Source organism: Megalobrama amblycephala, linkage group LG12, assembly GCF_018812025.1.
Source record: "Megalobrama amblycephala isolate DHTTF-2021 linkage group LG12, ASM1881202v1, whole genome shotgun sequence".
Classification (NCBI taxonomy): domain Eukaryota; kingdom Metazoa; phylum Chordata; class Actinopteri; order Cypriniformes; family Xenocyprididae; genus Megalobrama; species Megalobrama amblycephala.
The window spans coordinates 30737767-30763401 of NC_063055.1; the positions used below are offsets into that span (position 1 = coordinate 30737767).

Below are 25635 nucleotides of genomic sequence, written 5' to 3' on the forward strand. Positions count from 1 at the left end.
CGTATTACGTGACGTCACAAACGCGCATCGCAGAACAGAGCAAGGCGACCATTTGTGCTTATAAAACTTAAACCTTCTATAATTTTAAATGACCAATCGTTTCGCTAGATAAGACACTTATTCCTCGTCTGGTATCATTTAAAGCCCTTTGAAGCTGCACTGAAACTTTCATTTGGACCTTGAACCGTTTGGTGCCCATTGAATCAAAATGCAGTCAAATCAGAAAGATCATCTTATTTCTCAAGGATTATATCACAAGGGGTGAGCAGCCCTAAAGTGTTGTTTGCTACCATAGATAAGGTGTTAAACCCGCCTAAAAGTGTACTTGTAAGACCATCTCATGACTTATGCCAAGCTTTTTTGAAGTTTTTTTGTGGACAAAGTGGATCTGATCAGGTCAGATCTGATCAGAGGCATTCCCACAGCATTGAAGACTTGATTAAGTCGTTCTCTCAAGTGAGAACCACTGCTTACTGTACACTTCACATTTTGACATATTTAATAGACCCTCCGGGTATTCAATGCATGCTGTGTAAATCGTTAACACTCACATAACCTGTGCACAGTATACAGTAAAAAGCAGCAATTTGCAGTAAAAAAGCAGTAAAAACATTTTGTCACACTCACTATTGTTAAAAAGTGTATTTGTTGCTTACTACTGAAAAAACTGCACTATTTAAAAGGACTGTCAGTAATGTTCTAAATTTTATTTTAATTAGTTACTCTTCAACAGTTAAAATAACAGTCAATTCAAAGCACATCAATCTTTTTTGCATTTTTGTTCTTACACTTGCATATTTAAAGAATCATAACATAAGATTAGCCAGAAGCTTGGCAGCTAAAAGAGGAAAAACTTTTATTCTTCCTAGATACAGCAGCATAACAGTGTCTAGTCAACCTCTGAGTGGATAAACGCCTTGAGAGGAAATAATTATTTTTTATTTTTTTCACCTCAGTTAAATATTCCTCTGATGTTAGTTCATCTGTCATCTATCAAGATGGAGCTGCACAGAACCATTCTCACCCTTACCATTGTTCTCTCAAATAGTGCTGCATGTAAGTTTTTTAAATTAATTGCTTGTATTATTAATTAGAATTATTGTATTAAAGTAAGTGTTAAAATAGCAAACGTCTGTTGTTACAAATGTTCAGTTACTAGTCATTCATCAAATGTTGTGGATTTGAATGTTTCCTTCAGACTGTCATTGTTTAAAAACAGGTTATTATGTAGGCAAATGTAATCAAAATATTTGTATATATTTTTTAATCACTTTGGTGTTATCCACAAGTAAGTGGTACTTTTTAAAACTCTCAGTATAAATATGTAATGAGAACATTAGACTTAATCAGTAAAATGCAATAGGGAATGAAGTTCATTCAGTTTAATACGGAGCCCCGCACGTCACCCATAGGAGAAAAAAAAAACAATCCGTGCCGACGGTTTTGCAATCCGTTCCCTCAGTTTATAAACCGTGCTCACGGATTCTTAAACTGTTCCCTCGGTTTAACAAATCGTGCCCACGGATTAATAAACCGTACCCACGAATTTCCAATCCGTGCGCTCAGATTTCGCAAACCCGTACCCTCTGTTTTTAAATCCGTTCCCACAAATTCATAATCCGTGCGCACGCTTTCACAATCCGTTCCCACGGTTTTGTAAAAACTGCCGGATTTGTGGCCCCGCCTCCAATCTTTGCCGGCAGATTCAACCAGGCCACCTATTTAGGTGCGGGATGCAATAAACTTTATTTTATTTTATTTTACAAAATGGAGAATTTCCTGAACTTCCATTCAGAATTCATTTGAGAATTTCCGTTATTTTTATCTTTTAAAGTCCATTTTGGGTAAAAAGCTTAGTATAATAAAACCACCAAAACAAGTCTTCATGTTCAGACTGAATAGTACACAAACATTTCTAAAACTGTAAAAAGTTTTTTTTTTTTTTTTTAAATAAAGCATTCATTAATTATTTTATGATAAACATACTGTCTTAAGTGCACTCATTTATAGTCATAAATAATAAAAATAATGAATGAATAAAAATAATTAATAAAAAAATACATTTAAATAATAAATACAATAAATAATAATAATAATTGTTGTTGTTGTTATTATTATTAGCCTACTGTTACATTTAGGCTACATGCATTTAGAAGAAAAGAGGAACAAAGAAATTAAAAGTCAGTCATAATACACAATGCCAGGTTTATTGGGCGATAATAATAAAGTGCTAAGATTATCACAAATAAACACAAGATTTTGAAGCACAGTTAATATAATTTGATGAATAATACACAATAAAACAATAAGATTCGTTAACACGTACCTGGCCCAGGTGAAAAAAATACTATAGTAATTTATAGTAAATACTATAGTGTTTTTTAACCATATATAGTGAAGTACCTGAATTAATTTATCGTGGTAATTCTATAGTTGCTGTGATAATATAACAACTATAGTAATATAAACAATTACTTTACCCAATATTGAACTAAGTTTTCTACAATATACACTGCAGTTTACTGTAGTAAAGTAGGCCTATACTATGTTCTTCTTCTAAAATGAATCCGTGAGTACAGTTTTTACAAAACCGTGGGAACGGATTGTGAAAGCGTGCGCACGGATTATGAATTTGTGGGAACGGATTTAAAAACCGAGGGTACGGTTTGCAAAATCTGAGCGCACGGATTGGAAATTCGTGGGTACGGTTTATTAATCCGTGGGCACGATTTATTAAACCGAGGGAACAGTTTAAGAATTCGTGGGTACGGTTTATAAACTGAGGGAACGGATTGCAAAACCGTCGGCACGGATTGTTTTTTTTTCTCCTATGGGTGACGTGCGGGGCTCCGTAGTTTAACAATTACAACAATCAGGTTATTCAAAAGCAGTGCAATATCAATGCAAGATATACATTTTAAATCTATTAATTGTGCCCTGTAACAGAGGTTCAATTCACTTAGTTTTGTTGTGGCCATGACATATTAACTTGTGGGAATGTGATGTGAAGTCATGGCCTTAATTATGTAATGCCAGGTGTGCCTAAATTATAAATAAATAAATAAATAAACAAACAAACAAACAAAGAAATGTAAAAAGCAAAAACAAATAATACATAAATATACAAAGAAATGTACAAAAATAAATTATTCATACTTTTATTTCTTTATGTATAAATGTATTTTTTCCACATTAATTTTTTCATTCATTCATGTATGTAAGTATGTATGTATGTGTGTATGTATGTCTATATTTATTTATTTTCATGTTTTTTCTTTTACCTCAGATAGAGCTCAGAATGGCATTTTTTAAAATGACCAATCGTTTCGCTAGATAAGACACTTATTCCTCGTCTGGTATCATTTAAAGCCCTTTGAAGCTGCACTGAAACTGTCATTTGGACCTTGAACCATTTGGTGCCCAATTGAATTATCAAAATGCAGTCAAATCAGAAAGATCATCTTATTTCTCAAGGATTGTATCACAAGGGGTGAGCAACCCTAAAGTGTTGTTTGCTACCATAGATAAGGTGTTAAACCCGCCTAAAAGTGTACTTGTAAGACCATCTCATGACTTATGCCAAACTTTTTTGAAGTTTTTTGTGGACAAAGCGGATCTAATCAGGTTGAGTATATCAGGAGTAGGGCACACAGTGTTTAATATAATAGAGAGATCTTCTCTCCCAGTTTTGAGACAGTTTAAGTTGGTTTCCTTGGAACAGTTGGAGAGCATTGTCTTGCATTTAAAATCTACTACATCCATTTATGATGACCTCCCTACTAAATTGTTAAATGAAGCAATGCATGTCCTTGGCCCTAGCATTCTTTTAATTATCAACAGTAGCCTACAATCTGGCATAGTACCACTTGAGTTCAAGCGGGACTAACTTGGATAGTCAGTATCTCAAAACGTTTAGGCCGATATCGAAACTCCCCTTTATGAGTAAGATTTTAGAAAAAGTTGTCCACACTCAACTTATAGATTTTTTTAACTGACAATAATATAATGAACATTTTCCAATCAGGTTTCAGGAGAAACCACAGTACTGAAACAGCATTAATAAGAGTCGTAAATTACATTTTAATGGGAAGAGATTCTGGGAAATGTGTTGCTTTGATAATGCTGGACTTGAGCGCAGCTTTTGATACTGTTGATCACGGCATTTTATTAGCATGTCTTAGAGATGATGTTGGTATTAATGATGTGGCCTTGAAGTGATTTGGTTCCTAACTAAGGGACAGAAAATGTTCAGTTAGGATTGGAGATTGTCTTTCTGACACTGTGGATGTTTTGTGGATCTATTCTTGGACCAACCTTGTTTTCTCTGTATTTGTTGCCTCTGGGGTCTATTTTTAGATGTCACAATATTAATTACCACATCTATGCAGATGATTTGCAATAATATTTTTCTTTGGATAAGCGCGCTGCATGGGACAGCTTCGACATATGTTTAAATGAAGTGAAGGTATGGTTTGCGAGTAATTTTCTGAAATTAAATGAGAATAAAACTGAGATTATAGTTTTTGGAAACAAATTGTCTATGGGAAATCTGTTTGTGAGTGAGGATTTTGCTCCCAGCATAAATGGTTATGTTAGGAAGCTGGGTGTCATTTTTGACACAGAACTTTGCTTTAACCGACAAGTAAATGCTGTTGTGAAATCATCCTTTTATCAGTTAAGGAAGTTGTCCAAGCTGAAATCTATTCTTTCTAGAAAAGATTTAGAATCTGTTGTTCATGCTTTTATTTCTACGAGGTTGGACTATTGAAATGTCCTATACTTGGGGTTGAATGCATCTCTCAGGCTTTTAATGAATGCATGAATGCATCTCTGCTAGGCTTTTAACTGGCACTAAGAAGAGGGATCACATAACACCTGTGTTAATTTCTCTACACTGGCTTCCGGTGTTATATAGGATAGAATATAAGGTCCTGGGCTCTCATTTATAAAACTTTGCGTAGATTTCATCCTAAAAGTGTACGTACGAGCAAAAACGAGATTCTGCGTACGCACAAAAAATTTCAGATTTATAAAACCATGCGTACGCCAGAACCTGCGCACAAATCCTTTTATAAATACCAGTCAGCGGGAGATTGTGGGTACGTGCTTCTCCACCCCGTCTCCTCCCCGAAATCACCATATATGGATCTTATGACGCCTAGTTTTACTATGCATAACCTCATCTGCATATCATTTCCATACACGTTCCCAACCACGTGACACCATGGTTAACACCGTCAAAGGTACAAGACATTGGAAAATATTAGATATGGACTATAAATGCCATTTGTTTAATACACTACATTGATAAAAATCATTCAATATCCTCTTTATGTTTTCCAATAAATATATCAAAATATCCATAAAAACAAAATTGTATAAAATGCTTCAGATAAAGGTTTTAGAATAGAGTTGATTCATTAATTTCCACTGGCCAAATAGTATTTTAATAGTTTTAAACAATTCGAATCAAATTTATGCAGTTTTGCTGATAAGGTGAACATATCTTTTTAGGAAGTTTATAGCTATTTTTAGTGGAAACAGATTGGCCTACTTATTTATTGCAGTGTAACTGTCTCGGCGCGTCACTGACAAAGTATTTTAAAAAAGGAAATGTGCAAATCTTACTGTTTTCCTCAAATTATATCCTTCAAATATAGTGGTATTTGTTTGAAGATCCTTCACATGACATCAACACCTCGTGCAGCTGCGGTTACACAGTAAGATATTATCATTGGACCTATTCAAACTGGACAACGGACCGTTTGACCACCAAATCCAACAGTGTCTTCCATAATGTGAAGTTAAGTGTGCAAAGCTTACGGTGGCTGGGGGATTATGGCAAAAAAGGAACCGTTCGACAAACAATAATAAATAATCCCGGCTGCCGGCCAATAGAATTGTTGTGAGTTGATATTGTTTTCAGACACCAGTTCACAAGGAGGCATTCCCCAAAGCGTTTTCTAACGCAGTGTTGAGTTCCCTTTTGAAAGGGAACTTACTGGAAGCTAATTTCTAGAGATATCAACCTAAAATTTGGAACATAACTTGTAAAATATATTATATATATATATATATATATATAATATAAAATATAATATTTGTACATTTTCATAAACTTAAACTTCTATATTTTTTTGTTTCTCTTACATAATTTATCAATTGTAGAAGTGAAATAAAGTATTATATGAATTACAACCAACCTAAGTATGGATAGTGCATTTTCATGTCTAGAAAAAAAAGTGGGGGTGACAGTTAACAGGTTAAAAGAATCAAAGACTTAAAGTACTTCAGTCTGTGTGCATTAAATTTATTTAATACATGAGTTCCACAATTTGAGTTGAATTACTGAAATAAACTTTTCCATGACATTCTAATTTATTGCGATGCACCTGTATATGCGGTCTTCCATAACACAGGACAGTATGTGAGTCAACTGAAGCTTGATATACTGATTGCCACACCGGAGCCAATTCATGTGCAAAATTCTTTAAAAGACCTGCACTACACCCATCTGGACCAGCAGATTTTTTCATATTTATAGACTGAAATGTTTTCCTAAAATCCTCAACCTCTATAAAAAATTTGTTCCAATGACAATGGAGCCACAGTATCTATTATTTCATTGCATTTGACATGTTTACCTATTGATTCAAATCTGGTAAAAAAAAAAAAAAAAAAAAAAAAAAAGTGTTTAATTCATTCCCAAAACAAAATTCATTATCAATAACAAAATATTCATTTGAAGATGACAATACAGTCATTGTTTTCATGATGTCCCAAAACTTTTTCGTATTTTTCGTCTTAAAGGCTTCCTCCAGATGTCTCTTATAAACTTTTTATTGTTTCTTTTAATTTTAATTTTAATTTTAATTTAATTTTAATTTAAGACCGTAGTCAAATAGGCAGTAGGTCGATCACCAGCAAACAGTAACAGGAAGGCAAGGCAAAAGAGTAATCCAAAAACACAGGCAAAAGTAAAGGTAGGCAGCAAATGATCAAACATTGAACAGACAGGGTCAAAACACAGGCAAGGCTAGGCAAAGACAAGGAATACAGAGACAAGGAAGAACAAAGGCTATATATATATATATATATATATATATATATATATATATATATATATTTTATTATTATTTTTTTTTTTATGTATTATATTTTTTATATATTTTTTTACTTCACCGCGTGTATTTATGAAAATGAGTAGCCTTTGTGTTACATGCTTTGTCAATGTTAAGATTATTTTTTATATTCCAATAAAAATACTGCAAGCTTTCTTCAGATTATCACTTTATTAAAATTAAGCAAAACAAACTGTTTACTTTCACAAGCCGTCACATATTTTCGAGCTTGTAATGGGAATCTCATAAGTGAGAACAAGAACTTTAAAGCTTACAGGTTTTCCGTATGTCGACCGACCGCAGCGTCTTCTGGGATTTTTTTAACGGTTCGATTCTCTCAAGTTTGCATTCAATACATCCTCTATATCAAGAACACATCCGGGTACTTTCATGCATCCTCTGTTCTTGCGTTCTTGAGTACTGGAACTGTACTTCGACAGTTGATGATGACGTAGAGCAAGAACACAAGGACGCAAGATCGCTGAAGAACGCATTTTGAGAAACAGCCAAAGGCTAAACAATACTCAGCCATGAGTGTGTGTTTGAGTGCAGCTTATAAAGTGTCACTGATGGGAAACAGGTGTGAGTGTGTGATTAGTTCCTAGGTGGGGAATTTTGAGAAATGGAGTCCATATAATCAGAATAAAGCACATGACAAGGGCACATGTAACAAATATCCTAATTCCTAAATGCTACAGTACTTTACTCAAATTATTTTATCTAATTATTTAATATCATTAGTCACATATGGTTTGTTATTAGGATACATTTTAATCTCTTTGTAGGTATGAACAACTCAACACAGAAATGAATATAGTCATTTAACATTGTAGTTCTTTCATCCAGTGAGCCTTCCTCAAAAATGTCCTAATTTGTCCAGTAGAAACAAGCTTTCAGTTGTTGTATACTTTTGTTCAATCTCAATCTAATCAATTTCTTTTCTGTTGTTTTTTTTTTGTTTTGTTTTTTAAGTTTAGCCCTGTAAATAGGAATCATATGTGCTACATTATTATAGGTGTGTGTATATATATATATATATATATATATATATATATATTACTTTTACCCAAAACTCTGTCTCTACCTCAAAGAGCGAGTCAGGCATTGTAGACTGCAGCCAACTTTCCATAAATCAGAGCAGAGATGCCTCACAAATTACAGTACCTTGTATGTGATCTTATCATATCCAGTTTGTCTTTTAGAGAACGCAGATTACTGAAGATAATAGACGGGAGAGGAGGCCGATTAAATTTTCTTCACGGTCGACTCCGAATGCCACCTTTTCTTCCTCTTTTCTTTCAATTTGTTCTCACCAGCTTGTGAGGAATGTTTTCAAACAAATCTCTGAATTGGCCTGTTCTCATCTCTTGAGACATCATAAAGTTTAGCTCCAGCAATGTTTCCTGCCTGTACAGGCATGCAGACGGCACTGTGACTTTGCATATTGTCAAAGGTCCATGTGCAGTTGGAGACTGCATCGCCAAACATAATCCATAGAGGCCTTTTGTTCCCAGAGTCCAAATCAAGAGTGAAATTCTCCCAGCCTTCATATTTCCACTTTAACAGGACCACTTTTAAAAGACCAAACACTTAACAAACCATGAATAAACGTTGGACCAAATAAACCAAATAAACCGCAAACATAGTATACTGAGACACAGTGCGCCACTGAGCAGCACACTGGAATGTATCAGTATCCTTTCAGCTTTCCTTTTTTTAGGCCTTTGATACCTAAGTTCCATCTCCTTTTGTTTATCTTTCCTGCTCTTTACACTTTTCTGTTTACTTCATTTTGTCAACTTGCCGTTCTAACACTGTTTTGTTTTTGTAATTTTGTTTACCTTAATATTCTGCATGGAGGAACAATATTAAAAATGCCTATTAAGGGGTGACAAGGGCTAAACAAAAAGGCTACCTTGGTTCCAAATGCTGTAACTGTTTGGTTACTTTATGCTGTCACCACAAAATTTGATCCAGATGCAGCTCACATGTAGGAGAGCTTCATTAAAAAAAGATATTTACTTGTAGATATTAATTTGTAGATATTACTGTACTTGCAGCAGATGTTTAAACCTCCTTTGTAGAAAGACAAAATGGGGGTAAGGATGTCACTGAGTACATCACCTGGTTTATGACAGTACATACCCATAATGACAGGGTGGACAGCAATGCTCCCTCTAAGCTGCGCAGGTGTGCGACCACGCACTTCTGATGCCGCTGCCATGCAGAAAGAATAAATGCAGCGCAGAGGACAGACGCAGAACCGAAATGTGTGGGGAAATCACTTTAATTGTAGTTTAAATGAGAAATAATCACAGTGCTCTGGTCAACCGCTATAGAGTTATTGTCGCTATAGAGTTAGAACATTTTACAGGTTTCATTTATAGAAAGAAAATGATGTGAGCGCGTGTGAGCAGGCCTGAGCCAAATCAGTTGCGGTAATAACATTTCAAAAGTATGTTATTTTGTGTCCTTTTTTTCTTGTGCCCTACTTTTTACACTCACTGAAGAATTACATAATTACATTTGAGTTACATTAGAGTAACCCAAGCATTGTTTAGAAAACTAGCGTATCAGAATAGGGCTAAGGACTGTAATTGGCTCATAGACCTTATGTAGCCCCGCCCCTTTTCCACGCTGCGCTCGTTGTCTTTTGACTTCCGGCTTGTATTTCCGAAGCGATCTTGTATTTATGAATGAACTGCTCATTTTAAAATCTTCCCGGTCTACTGACATTTGTTAAGACATCTGCTTTAAACATAACAATGCTCGTGATAACTTTCATTTACTCTACAACAGGTAAATCCACTTCACCAGTTAATTATTCTTATTCTTATTTCCATAGAAATATACAGGGCTACCGCAAAACCGGAAGTTCAAAGACAATATTCTAAAGATGGCGGCGCGCTTGTTTCTCTGGAAAATAAGGTCTATAGCCAAGTACAAAAGTTACCATAGCTTGAAAATGCCTTAAAGGGGTGGTTCAGTGTTTTTTTTCTAGGCTTGATTGTGTTTTTGGGGCACAGTTTAACATGTCTTAATGCTTCGTTTCTTTTGAAAACGCTGTATTTTTCATATATTTTATCTTTATTCTACACCTCTCTTTCCACTGTCATAAGAACAGCTCGTTTGACTTCCTGCTTCTATGAAGCTGCTCCCTCCAAAATACACAATGTGCTCAGATTGGTTAGCAGGTTGGCAACTGGCCCAGTCTATCGTGATTCGCTGAAGCGTCCGGAAACGCCACGCCCCTTACCATCCGTTGTTACGCGCTAAGGTCGAGATGTAAATAGAGTGCCCCAGGGATGACGCGTTTTTGTAGGCCAACCCGGAAGTTAGCGGCGCGCGGGTTCCCTCGACTGAAAGCCTATTCATTTTTCCCATAGACTTTTGGAAAATCGCAGAAAATAAGCTCTGTGTTTAACAAAGGGTTATGACACTTACACGTTTTGTCTATCAAGATAATCTTTACAAGTTAACACAACATTTATAGATTTTGAAGCCTAAATAAAGTCGTCAGATATAAAAGGCTAACAGTAGGCTATAAACGGACTACAGCACACCATGGTCGCGGATCAACGTCGTCACCACCAAGCGTCCTCAAACTTTATTTAGAAAACAACTCTATTTAAAAACATGCTCACTGATTATGATCTGCGCTGTGTATGAATACTTATCCACTTTTTCATGAGAAATGCTGTCCAAATGTCCCGTTTTTAATGATGACGTCTAAAGTCCCCGCCAAAGGAAGTAGTCCCTTTTAGCAATTTGTTAGCAACCGCCGATTTGAAGACGCAGTAAAAGTTTAAAAAATCACAAGTGGGTTATATCTGGTGTGTTTTATGTCATAGATCAAAACGTGAAAGTATTTAGAGGCTTTGTTTACCACAGACCTTATTTCAGGCGATTTCGCAAAAACCCATTCAAAAAACCCATAGACTTTATGGCGTTGGAACCGGAAGTCCTAAAATGCTAACTCGCTTCCGGGTTTTGCCTACAAAAACGCGTCATCCCTGGGGCACTCTATAATAGCGCCTATATTGCTGTATCAAATTGAGACGAATCAGACCCAGATGAAGAGGAAAAAGCAGAACCTCTGCAATCGCGTCTTTTAAGGGAAGTTTATGCATGGTATTTCATTTAGTATTTGTGTCAAAGTGTTTGGATGCTGTCACTGTTGTTTGTTAGCTTTCAATATACGGTTTTATCCTGATTAAAGCTTTATTGTAGCCGAATGCATGACTGAGTAGTCGCATTTTTGTAAAGGTAGCGTTTAATTTATAGCATGAACAACTGTTTGTCTATGAACATAGAAGTTTGTTGGTGTTTGTTGCACTAGAATTTAGCTAACTGGCTAGCAGAAACGAGTTGCTCTTTGTATATGTCCTTGATGCATTAAAAATAGCAACAGAACTATAACATTACGTTTAAAAGACAAACAATAAAACGTACTTACAGTTTGGGGCCGATAAACAGCATCTTCTGCTTTTAAAGTGGGAACTGCTTCATCTTTCAGTAAAAGCCTTTGTGCAAATCCAGCATTGAACTCGTGTAGATTCTGGAAGCTGTCTTCAGCGCCACATCCAGTGTAGAAAATATCACAGATTATTATTATAATGGGTCTATATCTTTTGATGCGTCGCGCCGGTATAATGGAACTCTTCCGCTTCCATTATACTGTGCAGCATGGCCTCGCCCACTTTGTTGCGTGTTCCCGGGGGCAGTGTTTATGTTAATAGCAAGGGTTTATGATGTCACCAACCCGGGAAGAAGCTCGTTGTAGTCCAAACCACCCGTTTTTGTAGGCAATAAACTGCCATAACTTTAAAAGACAATATCTCCGTTTGCACTGAACTTTCAGCGCTGTAACTTTGCAGATACTGTTTATGCTCAAGCAGCAACATCACACACTAACTAAAGTTAAAAAAGTGAAATCGCATTGAACCACCCCTTTAATTCCTCTAATTTTTACATGATATATATGGGTGGGCGATATGAGCAAAATCTTAAATCCCAATATTAGTAATTTTACTAAATGATATATGTCACAGTGTAGCTGGAAACATAGGGCTGTTAGGAAATCAACATTTTAGATAGGCCTACCAGTGAAATTCTCAATACCAGACTAAAAAATAATACTAGGCTAACCAATGAAAGTATAACAAATACATTTTCTCCTTTAACCATGTTTCTCACAAAAACGTTTCAGTAACTTTAAGAAGTTCTACCTATTGCAAGCTGTGCAGATGTATTTCATATCGCAATATTGCAAAATTATATTTACATGAAATTTTCTCAGATGTTTAATGTAACTAAATTGTTAACCTCAAAAAATAAGTTTGGTGTTTTATTTATATTTTATGATGCTCAATCTATTTCAGTTGAACATGAAGCTTACCTATTTGAAGCATGCGCTGATACAGAAGAAGAGGTTTACATTGGATATGATGAAGAGGAGATGTGGCACATCGACTTTGATCAGAAGAAAGGAGTAGTGACATTCCCTGAACTTGCAGGAAATATGACATTTCCTGGATTTTATGAACTCGGTGTTAGAGATATAGCAATATGCAAAAGTGACTTACAAACTTACAAAAAAGTTTTCAAGAACCCACCACCACAACTGGGTAAGACATTAGAATGTGCTAGCAACTTCTACCATTTTTTAATGAACATCAATACTGCTTGTGTATTAGACATGGGTAACACTTTAATGTTCCCTTTATTATATTAGGGGTTTATAAAGAGTTTCCATAAACAATATGCCAACCATTTGCAAGAGCAGTGATGATATGCAGCCATTGAGGACAGGGGAAAATGTTGGGTCCTGTTGCCCCATCATATTTTTTATTTTTTTTTTTTTTTTACTCAGCACTTAAAATTTATGTTGCTGAAAAAGCTGTGTGATGTGGCACAAAGGTCAAATATGTCCATCGTAGCATGGCCACACAAATAATTTAAAGTTTTAGTTTGGGCACCAGGCAGTTTAAATAACTGGGAAAACCAAAAATGTTCCAAAAATAAGTTATTATTTCAGTTCGTTCATGCATACAGATAATGAAAGAACTCTTTCAGAGCAAGAGCAAGAGCAAAAAAAAAAAAAAAAAAAAAAAAGGTATTTAATTTAAGTTTTTATAAGGTTGGTTTCTTTTGTATAGGGCTAGACTAGGGCCTATAATCTTTGTATCTTTGTAAAGGAATGAGAGATAATAGTATATGGAGGACCAAATTACTCAAAATGAAATAACTGAATAAATAAATAAATAAATAAATAGTGAATTCAATAAAAACAGTTAAATCTATCAGTTTATTCTGAAATAATTTATTTTACTAATTATTAATTAAATAAATCAACAAATAAATGTATATATTTATTTTGTAAAATTCCATGAGAAAACAACATTTATTGTTTAATATATTTCACAGTATCCTCTTTCACACACTATTATTGTCTTTAAATATCTATTTTTTCATAATTAAATGTTCTTTTTCAAAAAGCTGTTTTTCATAATAATGTACTGCGTTTATGAATGGCACCTATTTGACAAATCATGTTTTTCAAAGCACTATTTTCCCAAAGATTCTTTTCATAATAATAGAGGACATTTCACAGATGCCAGACAACAGGCAGTGGGCAGTGCTTGGCGCTGATTGGTTGAAAATTGAAGAGCGGACAGACATGACATGACAAAACGATCTTCATGTGGCTGGTGACATTAGTCACTGAATGCTCCACCCTCATATAGTTTTTTTCTCCTCATTAATATCAAAGATGTTCATTAATGATTGTTTTTCAAGAGCAGTTACACGTTTGTGTGCATTTTGTTTTGTGATTTTACCAGAAAAAATAGACCCTCCGCAACGGCATTAAGCAATAGATTCACGCGTGTTCATCTGAAGGCTGTGAACAAGCCAAAAAAGAACATCCTGTCTGATAACGGCGGCAACAAGCACTCAGCATTATTTAAAAAAAAACAACACATTCCTGCACAAGATCACCTCTTATTGTAAGGGAACACTCCTTTTTTTTGAAAATAGGTGCAGCAGGCGCAATGATATTACACAGTGCCTCTCTCAATTGTCTCCATGGTTGCAAGGCACACTCCCTGTGCAAACAGGGGCTCACAGGCACTGTGTAATATCATTGCGCCTGCTGGACCCATGGTACGGCAGCAAAGTTGCTTGATTATTACGCCAGAATGAGAGTATAGTTCCTAGCCATATCGGCCTAGAAAATCGCAACTTTTCATTTTCCGTCTATATTAGTACATGATGTAGCTACAGAAGAGTCAAGTTTAAAATAGGAAAAATATCGAAACTCTTTGGTCATTTTTGAGCAAGATGCTATTGGTCTCATCAGATTCAATGAACTATGCTAAGCTGCAGCTAAAAGTGCTACCACCAGACCCAGAGATCGCCTGAATGGATTTGAAAACGATAAAATTCAACTGTTTAACTCTAGGGGAGTTTGAAAATGAGCCTATTTTCAGTGGAGTGTTCCTTTTACGATAAATTAATGTCAACTGGATATGTTTCTTTTGCATTAGGTAACAGATATCCGTACAGCGAGATATAAAAAAAGGACATTATCGACCGTGGGAAAATGTGGTGGAGACATCACGCAAATTACGCATGCCACATAACTACTCATCTACAAGAACTCTGCGTTCAGTTGCTTGTAAAGTGTTCCATATGTAGTCATCAATTTCTAGATCCCCTGATGCACTTATTTGCAGGTCCTTTATGTCGTCTAATCCAGATAACAGAGCATCACTAAACAAAACATTCCCTTCTACTTCATTTGCAAATGAAAGCAGTGCGTTTTTTTATTGAAGTCCCCATTCTATACTCAAGTCTTACAGTCATATTTGTTTGCAATCTTTTAGTTCACATCACCAGACCTAAGTAATTCATCAGAAAAGAAAAGTTTTTTCATAGTAGTATGCTGCGTTGTTCTATTGACACATTCATAAACGTAGCATATTATTATGAAAAAAAGCTCTTAATTATGAAAAAATAAATATTTAAACAATAATAGTTTAAAAGACAATGTGAAATATATTAAACAATAAATTTTGTGTTGTGATACATTTAATTGCTGTTTTATTGAATTCATTATATATTTAATTTTGCATAATTTGGTCCACCATATTATGAGGATTTAAAGACATAGAAATAGTGCAGTTTGATCTCTCATCAAGAATAGTTATGCCAGCATTCGAGTTAAAAGGGAGTAGAAATAAAATCCCCAAACCTATTCAATGTGTCCTTGAACTTCAGTATATTCCATTTCAATAGCCTTAACTCGTCCTTGTGCATGATACATCCAAAGATTCCAATGTGATCTTCCTGGTGTATCCCCCAAGGTTTGAAACTCAAGCGATAATAGTTAAACCCCAAAGACAAACACAAACTCAGTTCCACCATTTCCGCAGGGCTCTCACTATCTGCGACTCCTCACCTCTATGATTGTCTCCTTTAGCAGACCACATCCTTTTTTTCATCTTATGATTTTTGGTCAGATAAATAATGAAGATCATAATTAATTGGTTTAAAATTCGTTAAATACTCTGCTTACTCATTCATTTGAAGGTGACGGCAATGATAGAAAAATCAGAATTGCCGTTAAAGTGTAATGGCCCATTAAAGGATTAGTTCACTTTCAAATCAAAATTTCCTAATAATTTACTCACCCCATGTCATCCAAGATGTTCATGTCTTTCTTTCTTCAGTCAAAAAGAAATTAAGGTTTTTGATGAAAACATTCCAGGATTTTTCTCCATATAGTGGACTTCAATGGAGCCCAAACGGTTGAAGGTCAAAATTAGTTTCATTGCAGCTTTAAAGTGTCTACAAGATCCCAGATGAGGAATAAGGGTCTTATCTAGAGAAACCATCGCTCATTTTCTTAAAAAAAAAAAAAAAAGAAAAAGAATACGTTTTAACAATAAATGCTCATCTTGAAATAGCTCTCTTCTTCTTCTCCTTCTTCTTCTTCTCCTCTATTTGAATTCTAGCAGTGTAGACACTGCTAAGTGTATTACTGCCCTCCACAGGTCAAAGTTTGAACTAATTTCTATATACTTGCTGTATAAAAGGCTCCTGGAGAAATTAAAGGGGACCTATTATGCCCCATTTTACAAGATGTAAAATAAGTCTCTGGTGTCCCCAGAGTGTTTATGTGAAGTTTTAGCTCGAAATACCTCACAGATCATTTTTTATAGCATTTTAAAATTGCCACTTTTAGTGGTTGAGCAAAAACGAGCCATTTTAGTGTGGTCCCTTTAAATGCAAATGAGCTGCTGCGATGGCCTAAGAGGGCGGAGCTTCAAGAGCTCATTCTCGGGTGACAGGATTCAGTTAGGACGCACTATAATGTCAGAAACTGCTAATATATGCTGCATGGAAATAGAACAGGTATAGTTTAGTTAAATTACGGTCATAACTTATATTGTCTCCTTGTTTTTAATCCACTTTATTAGTACAAGTCTGTTGTACCGTCCGAATGATGGCCAAAACTATACAGATGAGTTTTATGATGTTTATTGTACTTAACAGAAAAGATGAAGCGTCTGTTTTCAGAAAATCTCTGTAAGAGCTTAATAAAACACAGTGCAAGTGTGCAATAAAATGTTATCCATAAACTCTCTCTCTCTTATCCTTGAATTATCACCAACACACATTGCGAAGAACACAGAAACACTCGTTACAACTAACAGTAAACAAATATATAAAGACCTTATGCATTTCGGGTGGTGCTTAATAAACTTTATACCCGTAAATAAACTCAGATGAACTGTAATAAAGTGCCCTCACCTTCATTACTGTCATATCCAGTATCATTCTGGAGACTGTAAGCTGGATCACGAACAGTGTTTACTTGTACAGGTATATCCTTGAGTAGCACATTTTTAGCACAGTCTCTGTTTTGTATTATCCCTTTGTATTGATATTCGTTCACAAAGCAGTCCGGTGTGGAATGATTCACGCAGACATAAATGAATTTCGGCAGAACTGAGGGAGACTTTTCTGGAAAACCAAGTTAATCCACCTCGTTTTCAGCAGCTCAGATTTAGGTGGTAAATGAAGAGAACTATGTGGATTAATCCATCCAGCTACGGAACACCAAACACAAAACTCTTGGGAGAGATTCTCGTCAGTGCAGCAATGGCGGACTCAATGGCTGTGAACGCGCTTAGGGCGGTTCTATGTTCAAACGGCAGTGTCTGTCAACATTCGTGGACGGGGCCTGTGGCTTTTGTGACGTTACACTGCCAGGGGATCTGGAAACGGCTTGTTTTGAGATACTGCTTATGATTTATGGGGATTAAAAAAAAAAAAAAAAAGGAGTGGGTGGATTTTTATCACTATAGGGTGGTTGTGTGCACACGCTGCCAACACACTTTTATGTCCAAACACCATGCAAAAGTGAATTTTGCATAATTGGTCCCTTTTATTGATGGACTCCTAGAGTGTATTTCCCGATGCATCCAGTAAGAGGCATTATTGTTGAAGTTTGCCGTCTGCTGAGTCTGTGCGTCATCATATTATTACTGAGAGAACGGTGTTATAAAATATTCGGTGTCTGAGATTTTCGGTGATACTGGGCGGAGCTTACATGAATATTCACGAGTTTTCTGTTTTGTGTCAAAGCGCCACTGAAAATTTTAGTGGACTATCCTTGGAATACAGAACTGTTTTCTGTAACGTTATTGTGTTTCCGCGTCGAATGAATTTATTATTCTTTTTTATTAATAACTGTTTATGTATGCTCAATAGTTTGTAGGTTACATTGTGTCGTGAGATATACTTTAGTAGTGATTACAGCCACTGGTCTATCGTTAGGAAATGAGCCAATATCGAGTTTGTTTGTTTTAGTAGGCTATAACTGTTTTGATTTTATTTTAGTTCGTTTGAGAAGATAACTTATATAAATGTATATGTGGTTGCATAATAAAAGTTTCAGTTGTGATTGTGTCATTCCCTATTGCTTTCACAGATAGCCTGCATAACCTTAACCAGAGATTATTATTTTTAAAACACATTGAGAGTTAGATTTATGTTCCATTTATGTTTTTGACATGCATGAATTAATGTAACCTTCTTTATCCTTTTCTGCAAAACACACAATGCTCGAATAGAAACATGAGACAGTGATATTAGCTTCCCTGCAGCACTTTCACAAGGTTTTATTTTAATGCGCTTTCCACAACAATTAAAATGTTAAAACTGATTTACAAGTGGTTAAATTGATCAGCTACAAAACTAAAAGTGCAGGTACTAATGCAGGTTATTTAAAAATATTTAGGCTATATGGAGAAGACAATTGTCAAAAGTATGAGGAATATTATTGTTATGTGGATAATCAGACATATATACATACTGTGATTGTTCTGTCATTTCTTAATTGCTTGCTCAGTTGGTAAATATTTTTAAAGAGACTTTATTATACCCTAAAGTTAATTGTTATTTTTTTCATATTATTAGGAAACATTCTCAATCTTTTTTTTTCCCACAAAATGATGCATTTCACTGACAAAAAAACATTTTAATGTGGAAAAGTTTCACACAGTGTTGATATGAAACTATATGGAACGTCTAGGTTACTATTGTAACCCCCATTCCCAGAAGGAGGGAACGGAGACGTTACGTCGATACTGACGTAATGGGGTCTCACCAGGGAGCCCAATCACCTCCAAGGGTACAAAACAAGCCAATGGGAATTGGCCTGTGAGATTTACATGCCGGGCCCCTCCCCCGGCATCCGGGTATAAATAGGGCCGGCATACTCACCTTCATTCATATTTTTGCTGAGGAGCCGAGATAGGTATCTGGCCGCTCAGCGGTGACTTAGAGCTATGGCAGGGGAACGTAACGTCTCCGTTCCCTCCTTCTGGGAACGGGAGTTACAATAGTAACCTAGACGTTCCCATTCAGTCAGTCACATTCGACGTTACGTCGATACTGACGTAATGGGGTCCCGTGGAAAACGCCATAGCAACTGAACCACGTTACGAGTGTTAGGGAGGCAGATGCTGGCAGGCCGTAGCGTGCCAAATGCAAGTGCGGCCCATACTCGCAACCCTCCAGCGCCCAGAGTAAGCCCAGGAATGTCTTCCATACCAGTGGGATGGAGAGGACAGGGCGTTACAATGGAACGGTCGAAGCTGCTGTTCCTTACCCACAGGGAAGAGTGCTTCGGAACTCAATTCCCTCGTTTTTCAGCAATGACCAAAACGCCAGGAAAGCGTTCCCCGAGGAGGGGAAAGCTACGGAGACCACACCCTGCCCGAAGGGAGGTAATGTGTGGAAGACACATATGGACTGGTCTGAGAACAGTAACGCATATGGAAGATCTCTGATGTAGGTCCTACCTTCCTTGAGGAACAACTAGCAATCAGAGACAGGGCAAAACGAAGCCGCCCAGGGAAAGACACGGGTTTACCATCAGGGAAACCGTACCGTGGACAAACACATATGGGATTACCTGCGGGGAATCACAGCATATGGGCATCTAGTCCAGTACAAGGGCAGACCAATCGGGCATACACACGAGTACTGGACCTAGCGCCGGACGCCTCCGCCGCGTCCAGCTGCCGCAGGATGCAGGAGGAACTCCACAGGGTTCACCATTACGGGGAACTGAACTGAGGAGCGGGAAAAGTGCTCGCATTCCCTCTCCCGAGGGAAATGGCACAGCAAGCGAACACCCATGGCTATCTACGAGTAGACAGCACACGGGTGGACTACGGTTCCACTCTGAGATTATAATATCTCGCGAATGTATTCGGTGTCGCCCAGCCTGCAGCTCTGCAAATATCTGCAACAGAGGCACCGTGCGCCAACACCCAGGAAGAAGCAACACCCCGAGTGGAGTGAGCTCGCAACCCGAGGGGGCACGGCTCGCCTTGGGACTGGTACGCCAAAGCGATGGCATCCACTATCCAGTGGGCCAACCTCTGTTTGGAGACAGCCTTTCCCTTCTGCTGACCTCCAAAACAGACAAAGAGCTGCTCAGAGCTTCTGAAGCTCTGCATGCGGTCCACGTAAACGTGCAGAGCACGAACGGGACACAGCAGCGCAAGGGCTGGGTCTGCCTCCTCCGGGGGCAGTGCTTGCAGGTTCACCACCTGGTCCCGGAAGGGAGTGGTGGGAACCTTGGGCACATATTCAGGCCGGGGTCTCAAGGTAACGTGAGAGTAGTCCGGCCCGAATTCCAGGCACGAATCGCTGACCGAAAATGCTTGCAGGTCCCCAACCCTCTTGAAGGAAGCGAGCGCGGTCAGGAGCATTGTCTTGAGAGACAGATGTTTTAGCTCGGCTGACTCAAGGGGCTCGAAGGGAGCTCCCCGAAGGCCCGAGAGGGCAATGGAGATATCCCAGGAGGGAATGAGGTGAGGCCTAGGGGGATTTAACCTCCTGGCGCCCCTGAGGAACCTGATGATCAGGTCGTGCTTTCCTAGTGACTTGCCATCGAGCACATCGTGATGCGCTGCGATGGCGGCCACATAGACCTTCAGGGTGGAAGGGACAGCCTCCGTTCCAAACCCTCTTGAAGGAAGGAAAGCACAACACTGACCGGGCATTTCCGGGGGTCTTCCCGGTGGGAAGAACACCACTCAATGAACAGACTCCACTTCATGGCATAAGCGCGCCTCATAGAGGGGGCTCTGGCCGAAGTGATGGTGTCGACTACCGCGGACGGTAGGCCACTCAAGTCTGCCTCGTCCCATCCAGGAACCACACGTGGAGGTTCCACAGATCGGGACGCGGGTGCCATATGGTGCCCTGCCCCTGAGAAAGGAGGTCCTTCCTCAGGGGGATGCGCCAGGGATGGGCTGTCGCGAGGAGCATGAGTTTCGGGAACCAGGCCCAGTTGGGCCAGTACGGCGCAACTAGCAAGACCTGCTCCTCGTCCTCCCTGACCTTGCACAGTGTCTGTGCAAGGAGGCTTACTGGGGGAAATGCATATTTGTGTAGGCCCCGGGGCCAGCTGTGTGCCAGTGCATCCGTGCCGAGGGTCCCCTCTGTCAGCGAATAAAACAACTGGCAATGGGCGGATTCCTGAGAAGCGAACAGGTCCATTTGCGCTTCCCCGAATCGGCTCCATATCAGCTGGACCGCCTGGGGGTGGATTCTCCATTCCCCTGGGAGCGTGAGCTGTCGTGAGAGCGCGTCGGCCACACGATTGAGCTCGCCCGGGATGTAGAAGGCATGCAGCGACCTGAGTCGGCGCTGACTCCACAGGAGGAGATGGCGGGCGAGTTGCGACATGCGACGGGAGCATAGACCACCCTGGTGGTTGATGTACGCTACAGTCGATGTATTGTCCGTCTGGACCAGTACATGCTTGCCCTGCAGCAGCGGTCGAAACCGGCGCAGCGCAAGGAGTACTGCCAGCAACTCGAGGCAGTTGATATGCCAGTGCTGAAGCGTGAAGCCAGTGCTGAAGCAGTCTCACATGAAGCAATCCGAGCGGCGTGACTGCGGCTGTGGATGCCATATGCCCCCAGGAGCCTCTGAAATTGTTTCAGTGGGACCGCTGTTTTCCGCGAGAACGAGTTCAGGCAGTTCAGCACCGACTGTGCATGCTCGTTGGTGAGACATGCTGTCATGTTGACCGAGTCCAGCTCCACACCGAGAAAAGAAATGCTCTGCACGGGGCAAAGCTTGCTCTTTTCCCAGTTGACCCGAAGCCCCAACTGGCTGAGGTGACTGAGCACCAGGCTGCTCTCGGGACTGGGCCAGAATAAGCCAGTCGTCGAGGTAGTTGAGGATGCGAAGGGCCCCCCTCTGCGACTTTGGTAAAGACGCAAGGAGACAGGGACAGCCCGAAAGGTAGGACCTTGTACTGATATGCCTGCCCCTCGAACGCAAACCGTAGGAACGGTCTGTGTCGAGGAAGGATCAAGACATGAAAGTATGCGTCCTTCAGGTCGATTGCTGCAAACCAATCCTGGGTGCGAACGCACGTGAGAATGCGTTTCAGCGTGAGCATCTTGAACGGGAGCTTGTGAAGGGCCCGATTCAAGACACGCAGATCCAGGATTGGTCGTAACCCCCCTTCTTATATGACCCAGAGGTTTCGGAAATTGCTCTTTTATTGACAAAAAGAAAACGGAACACAGGATTCTACCCCGGGCCCTCTCCCGGGGGAAGGAGCGGTGCGGTCACCGTCTCCCGTAGAGCAGCTCCCGAAACAACTGGGTCTCCCGTCTCAAGGCCGCTTCTTGGCCTTCTTCCTTTTGGAAGGAGGCTTGGCGGACTGGGCGGGGGGTGTGGCCTTCCTGTGGGTGGCTCTAGGAGGATGGGAGGGTTCCAATCTCACAGGAGCCTGAGCCGCAGGAGGACGCCCTCGGCGAGGAGCAGACAAAGGCACGGCCCGTGGCGGATTGGTGGCATCATCACGCCGGGGCAGGATGTGCTTTATGGCCTCCGTCTGCTTTTGCACTGCCGAGAACTGCTGAGCGAAGTCCTCGACAGTGTCCCCGAAGAGGCCGGCCTGGGAGATGGGGGCGTCAAGAAAGCGAGCTTTGTCGACATCCCTCATCTCAGCCAGGTCCAACCAAAGATGCCGTTCCTGAACCACCAGGGTGGACATCGTTTGACTCAGGGCGCGCACCGTGACTTTCATCGCCCAGAGGGTGAGGTCGGTCGCCGTGCGCAGCTCTTGCAGCAACCCTGGCTCAGCACTACCCTCGTGCAACTCTTTCAGAGCTTTCGCCTGATGGACCTGCAAGATGGCCATGGCGTGCAGGGCAGAAGCCGCCTGTCCAGCGGTGGAGTGAGAGCGGCCGTGGTCTTACCCGCCTTGGACGGGAGACGTGGACGATTCCGCCAGGTGGCCGCGGACTGCGGGCACAAGTGCACCGCAATCGCACGCTCCACCTGCGGGATGTCCACGTACCCCTTGGCGGCTCCACCATCGAGGGTAGTGAGAGTGAAGGAGGCAGAAGACTGTAGTCTGGCAGTGTGAGGTGCCAACCATGTCTTCTGGAGCTCCTCATGCACCTCCAGGAAGAATGGTACTGGGGCGGGACGCGGCTGGGAGCTGCGCCCCGGACACAGAAACCAGTCATCCAACTGCGAGCGCTCGGGACATGGTGGAGGGTTCCACTCGAGGCCGATGCCCGCGGCGGCCCGGGCAAGCATGGCTGTTAGCTCAGAGTCCGCCTCCGACTGAGCAACCATCACAGAGGGCGGAAGCTCGGAGTCGTCGTCGCTCTCTGAACCGTTCAGCCCACTCCCCGATGCAGCGATCGACATCCGATCCTCCTCCGGAGTGCCGAAAGTGACGTGGGGCACCCCCGAGGAGGGCCCCGCAGCAGGCGTCAGCTCGATGGCACATGGTGTTGTTGTGGAGGAGTGGGAGGTTCGTGGGGACGGACCCGACGAAGTGGCTCCCACTGTAATCAGATCTCCCAGAGCACTAACCGGACCGGCGGCCGCTACAGCCGCCGGCGCTGGGGTAGTGACAGAGGGGACCCTCGCTTCTGTGTTAAAGAAGGAGAGTCGCGATCTCAACATCAACATGGACATGCCCTCGTAATGAGGGCATGTACCATCCACGAGCGCTGACTCAGCGTGCGGTCTACCCAGACACGTGAGACAGTGGTCGTGGCCGTCAGAGGAGGTCAGGAAACGACCGCATCCAGAAACACACGGTCGAAAAGACATCTTGAAAAAGACGCTGATCGCCCGTGCTTGCTCTTTCAGTATACCTCACCTGCCGAAGCACCCAGGGATGAGTGCAGCACCGTCCTGTGGGCAGCGTGCCGTCACACCCACCGCTGAGCGTGCCTTCCCAACCAGCTGGAGAGACTCGAGCAGCCACCGGAACAAACAGTCGATAGCAATTAAAATGGCTGTTTTTCAGGAACTTGTCCTGTAGCAATTATAATTGCTGTTTGCTCTTTTTATGAAGAAATTCGCTCTCTTGAAGAGGTGAATAGTAGATCCGATCTGATCGGTATCGAAGTATGAATGAAGGTGAGTATGCCGGCCCTATTTATACCCAGATGCCGGGGGAGGGGCCCGGCATGTAAATCTCAGAGGCCAATTCCCACAGTTATCACATGCGTAATTCACCATGGCCTATTTGGATAATAAATAAACTATATTTAAAGTACATTAACATGTTTTCTTGCATGTGTGCAATTTTTGAAACATATTACATATAGAAATTTAAGTCTACCCAGATTAGAAGTGCTTCTGCAAACTATTAAAGTTCACTACTGCCTTCACCACAGGAGTTTACAATTAATATTATTATGCTACCATACATTTTGGCAAACTTTCAAAACTATATGCTTAAAAGACTCAAGTTAATACAGAAACAACAAAAATAGGCTACTTAAAACGCTATTGGCTCGTTTAGCGAATCCTAACGACACATCTGGCGAATCATTGGCTGTGTTCATATCAAACATAGCTAACACATGACACAACATAACACAATATAGCTTATATATAAAATCTTGTGCATCAATAACAGTTAGAATATAAGCTTGACTTCGTTTAACGCTGAAACATAGGCTAATTATTACCTTTAATGTAAGCCGAAGAGCGTGCACTAAAATTTTCAGTGGCGCTTTAACACAAAACAGGAAACTCGTGAATATTGTGTAATGTAATGTAAGCTCCGCCCAGTTTCACCGAAAATCTCAGACACCGAATATTCCTGCCTGTTATTTCGGATTATTTTATTTTTTTTGGCGTTTGGTGTGTTAGTTGTGCATAAAGTAAGTTTTCTTCGATTTATATATGTTTTAAATGCGTTTGAAGTGTATTATTTAATTTTGTACATTTGCACGGGCATGCACGGACATGTAACGTTTCACGTGTGCTGTTCGATAGACAAACAATATATGCTATGTAATTTCTACTAAATACAGATTCAAATGTTACAGTTTACATAGTAATCGATCTGTAATCGCTCATGTTTTGATACTTTGGAAAGATTTAACCCGTATTACTGCCTTTTGAAGGTTATTTGGGAAATTGCATTGTTTGTTAATGTAACTGGATTTATTAATATATTAATACCGAAGTCATTTCATGGGACCAGACCAGTAGTTATATTGTCTTCCTTTGCACATCCTCTGCATATTTAACAGTCATTTAAAGATTATATTGGAAATGTTAGTATTAAGGAATGTCTGATTTATTTGTGATTATGTACCTATTTCCACTTATACTGTTATGTTTTGTTATTTGTGGACTAATATTCAATACACTTTGGAAAGAAGCTCCAGTCTCCTCATTCTTTGTGTCCTGACCGACACCCCAGGGGTGTATACTGCTGATAGTTAGAACCAGAGCCTAGCAGTCTCCTTTCCTCTCCAACACTTGCACTAGAATATTGTATATGACAATTTAGTTCAAACTTTGACCTGAGTAGGGCAGTAATACACTTAGCAGTGTCTACACTGCTGGAATTCAAATAGAGAAGAAGAAGAGAGCTAGTTCAAGATGAGCATTTATGGTTAAAACGTATAAAAAAATTTAGAAAATG

General features: G+C 40.0%; 2 protein-coding genes across 2 annotated transcripts in view; both read left to right on the plus strand.

Annotated features, from left to right (window-relative positions):
• The first annotated feature begins 936 nt into the window (after positions 1-936).
• LOC125280190 (H-2 class II histocompatibility antigen, A-U alpha chain-like) overlaps positions 937-25635 on the plus strand; it is a 28582-nt gene continuing 3883 nt past the window's right edge. Inside the window, exons 1-2 of the mRNA XM_048210537.1 lie at positions 937-1056; positions 12503-12748. Of these exons, the coding sequence (XP_048066494.1) occupies positions 972-1056; positions 12503-12748 (331 nt within the window). The 5' untranslated portion in view covers positions 937-971. The remainder of the gene's footprint in view (positions 1057-12502; positions 12749-25635) is intronic.
• On the plus strand, positions 20665-24127 carry LOC125280192. Its single transcript, XM_048210540.1, has 2 exons — positions 20665-21736; positions 22132-24127. Exon 2 carries the CDS (start codon positions 22429-22431, stop codon positions 23095-23097), a length of 669 nt encoding a protein of 222 aa, XP_048066497.1. The 5' UTR covers positions 20665-21736; positions 22132-22428; the 3' UTR covers positions 23098-24127.

Coding starts and splice junctions, on each gene's coding strand:
- LOC125280192 (XM_048210540.1), top strand. CDS start 22,429: ATGGGAGGGTTCCAATCTCACAGGAGCCTGAGCCGCAGGAGGACGCCC.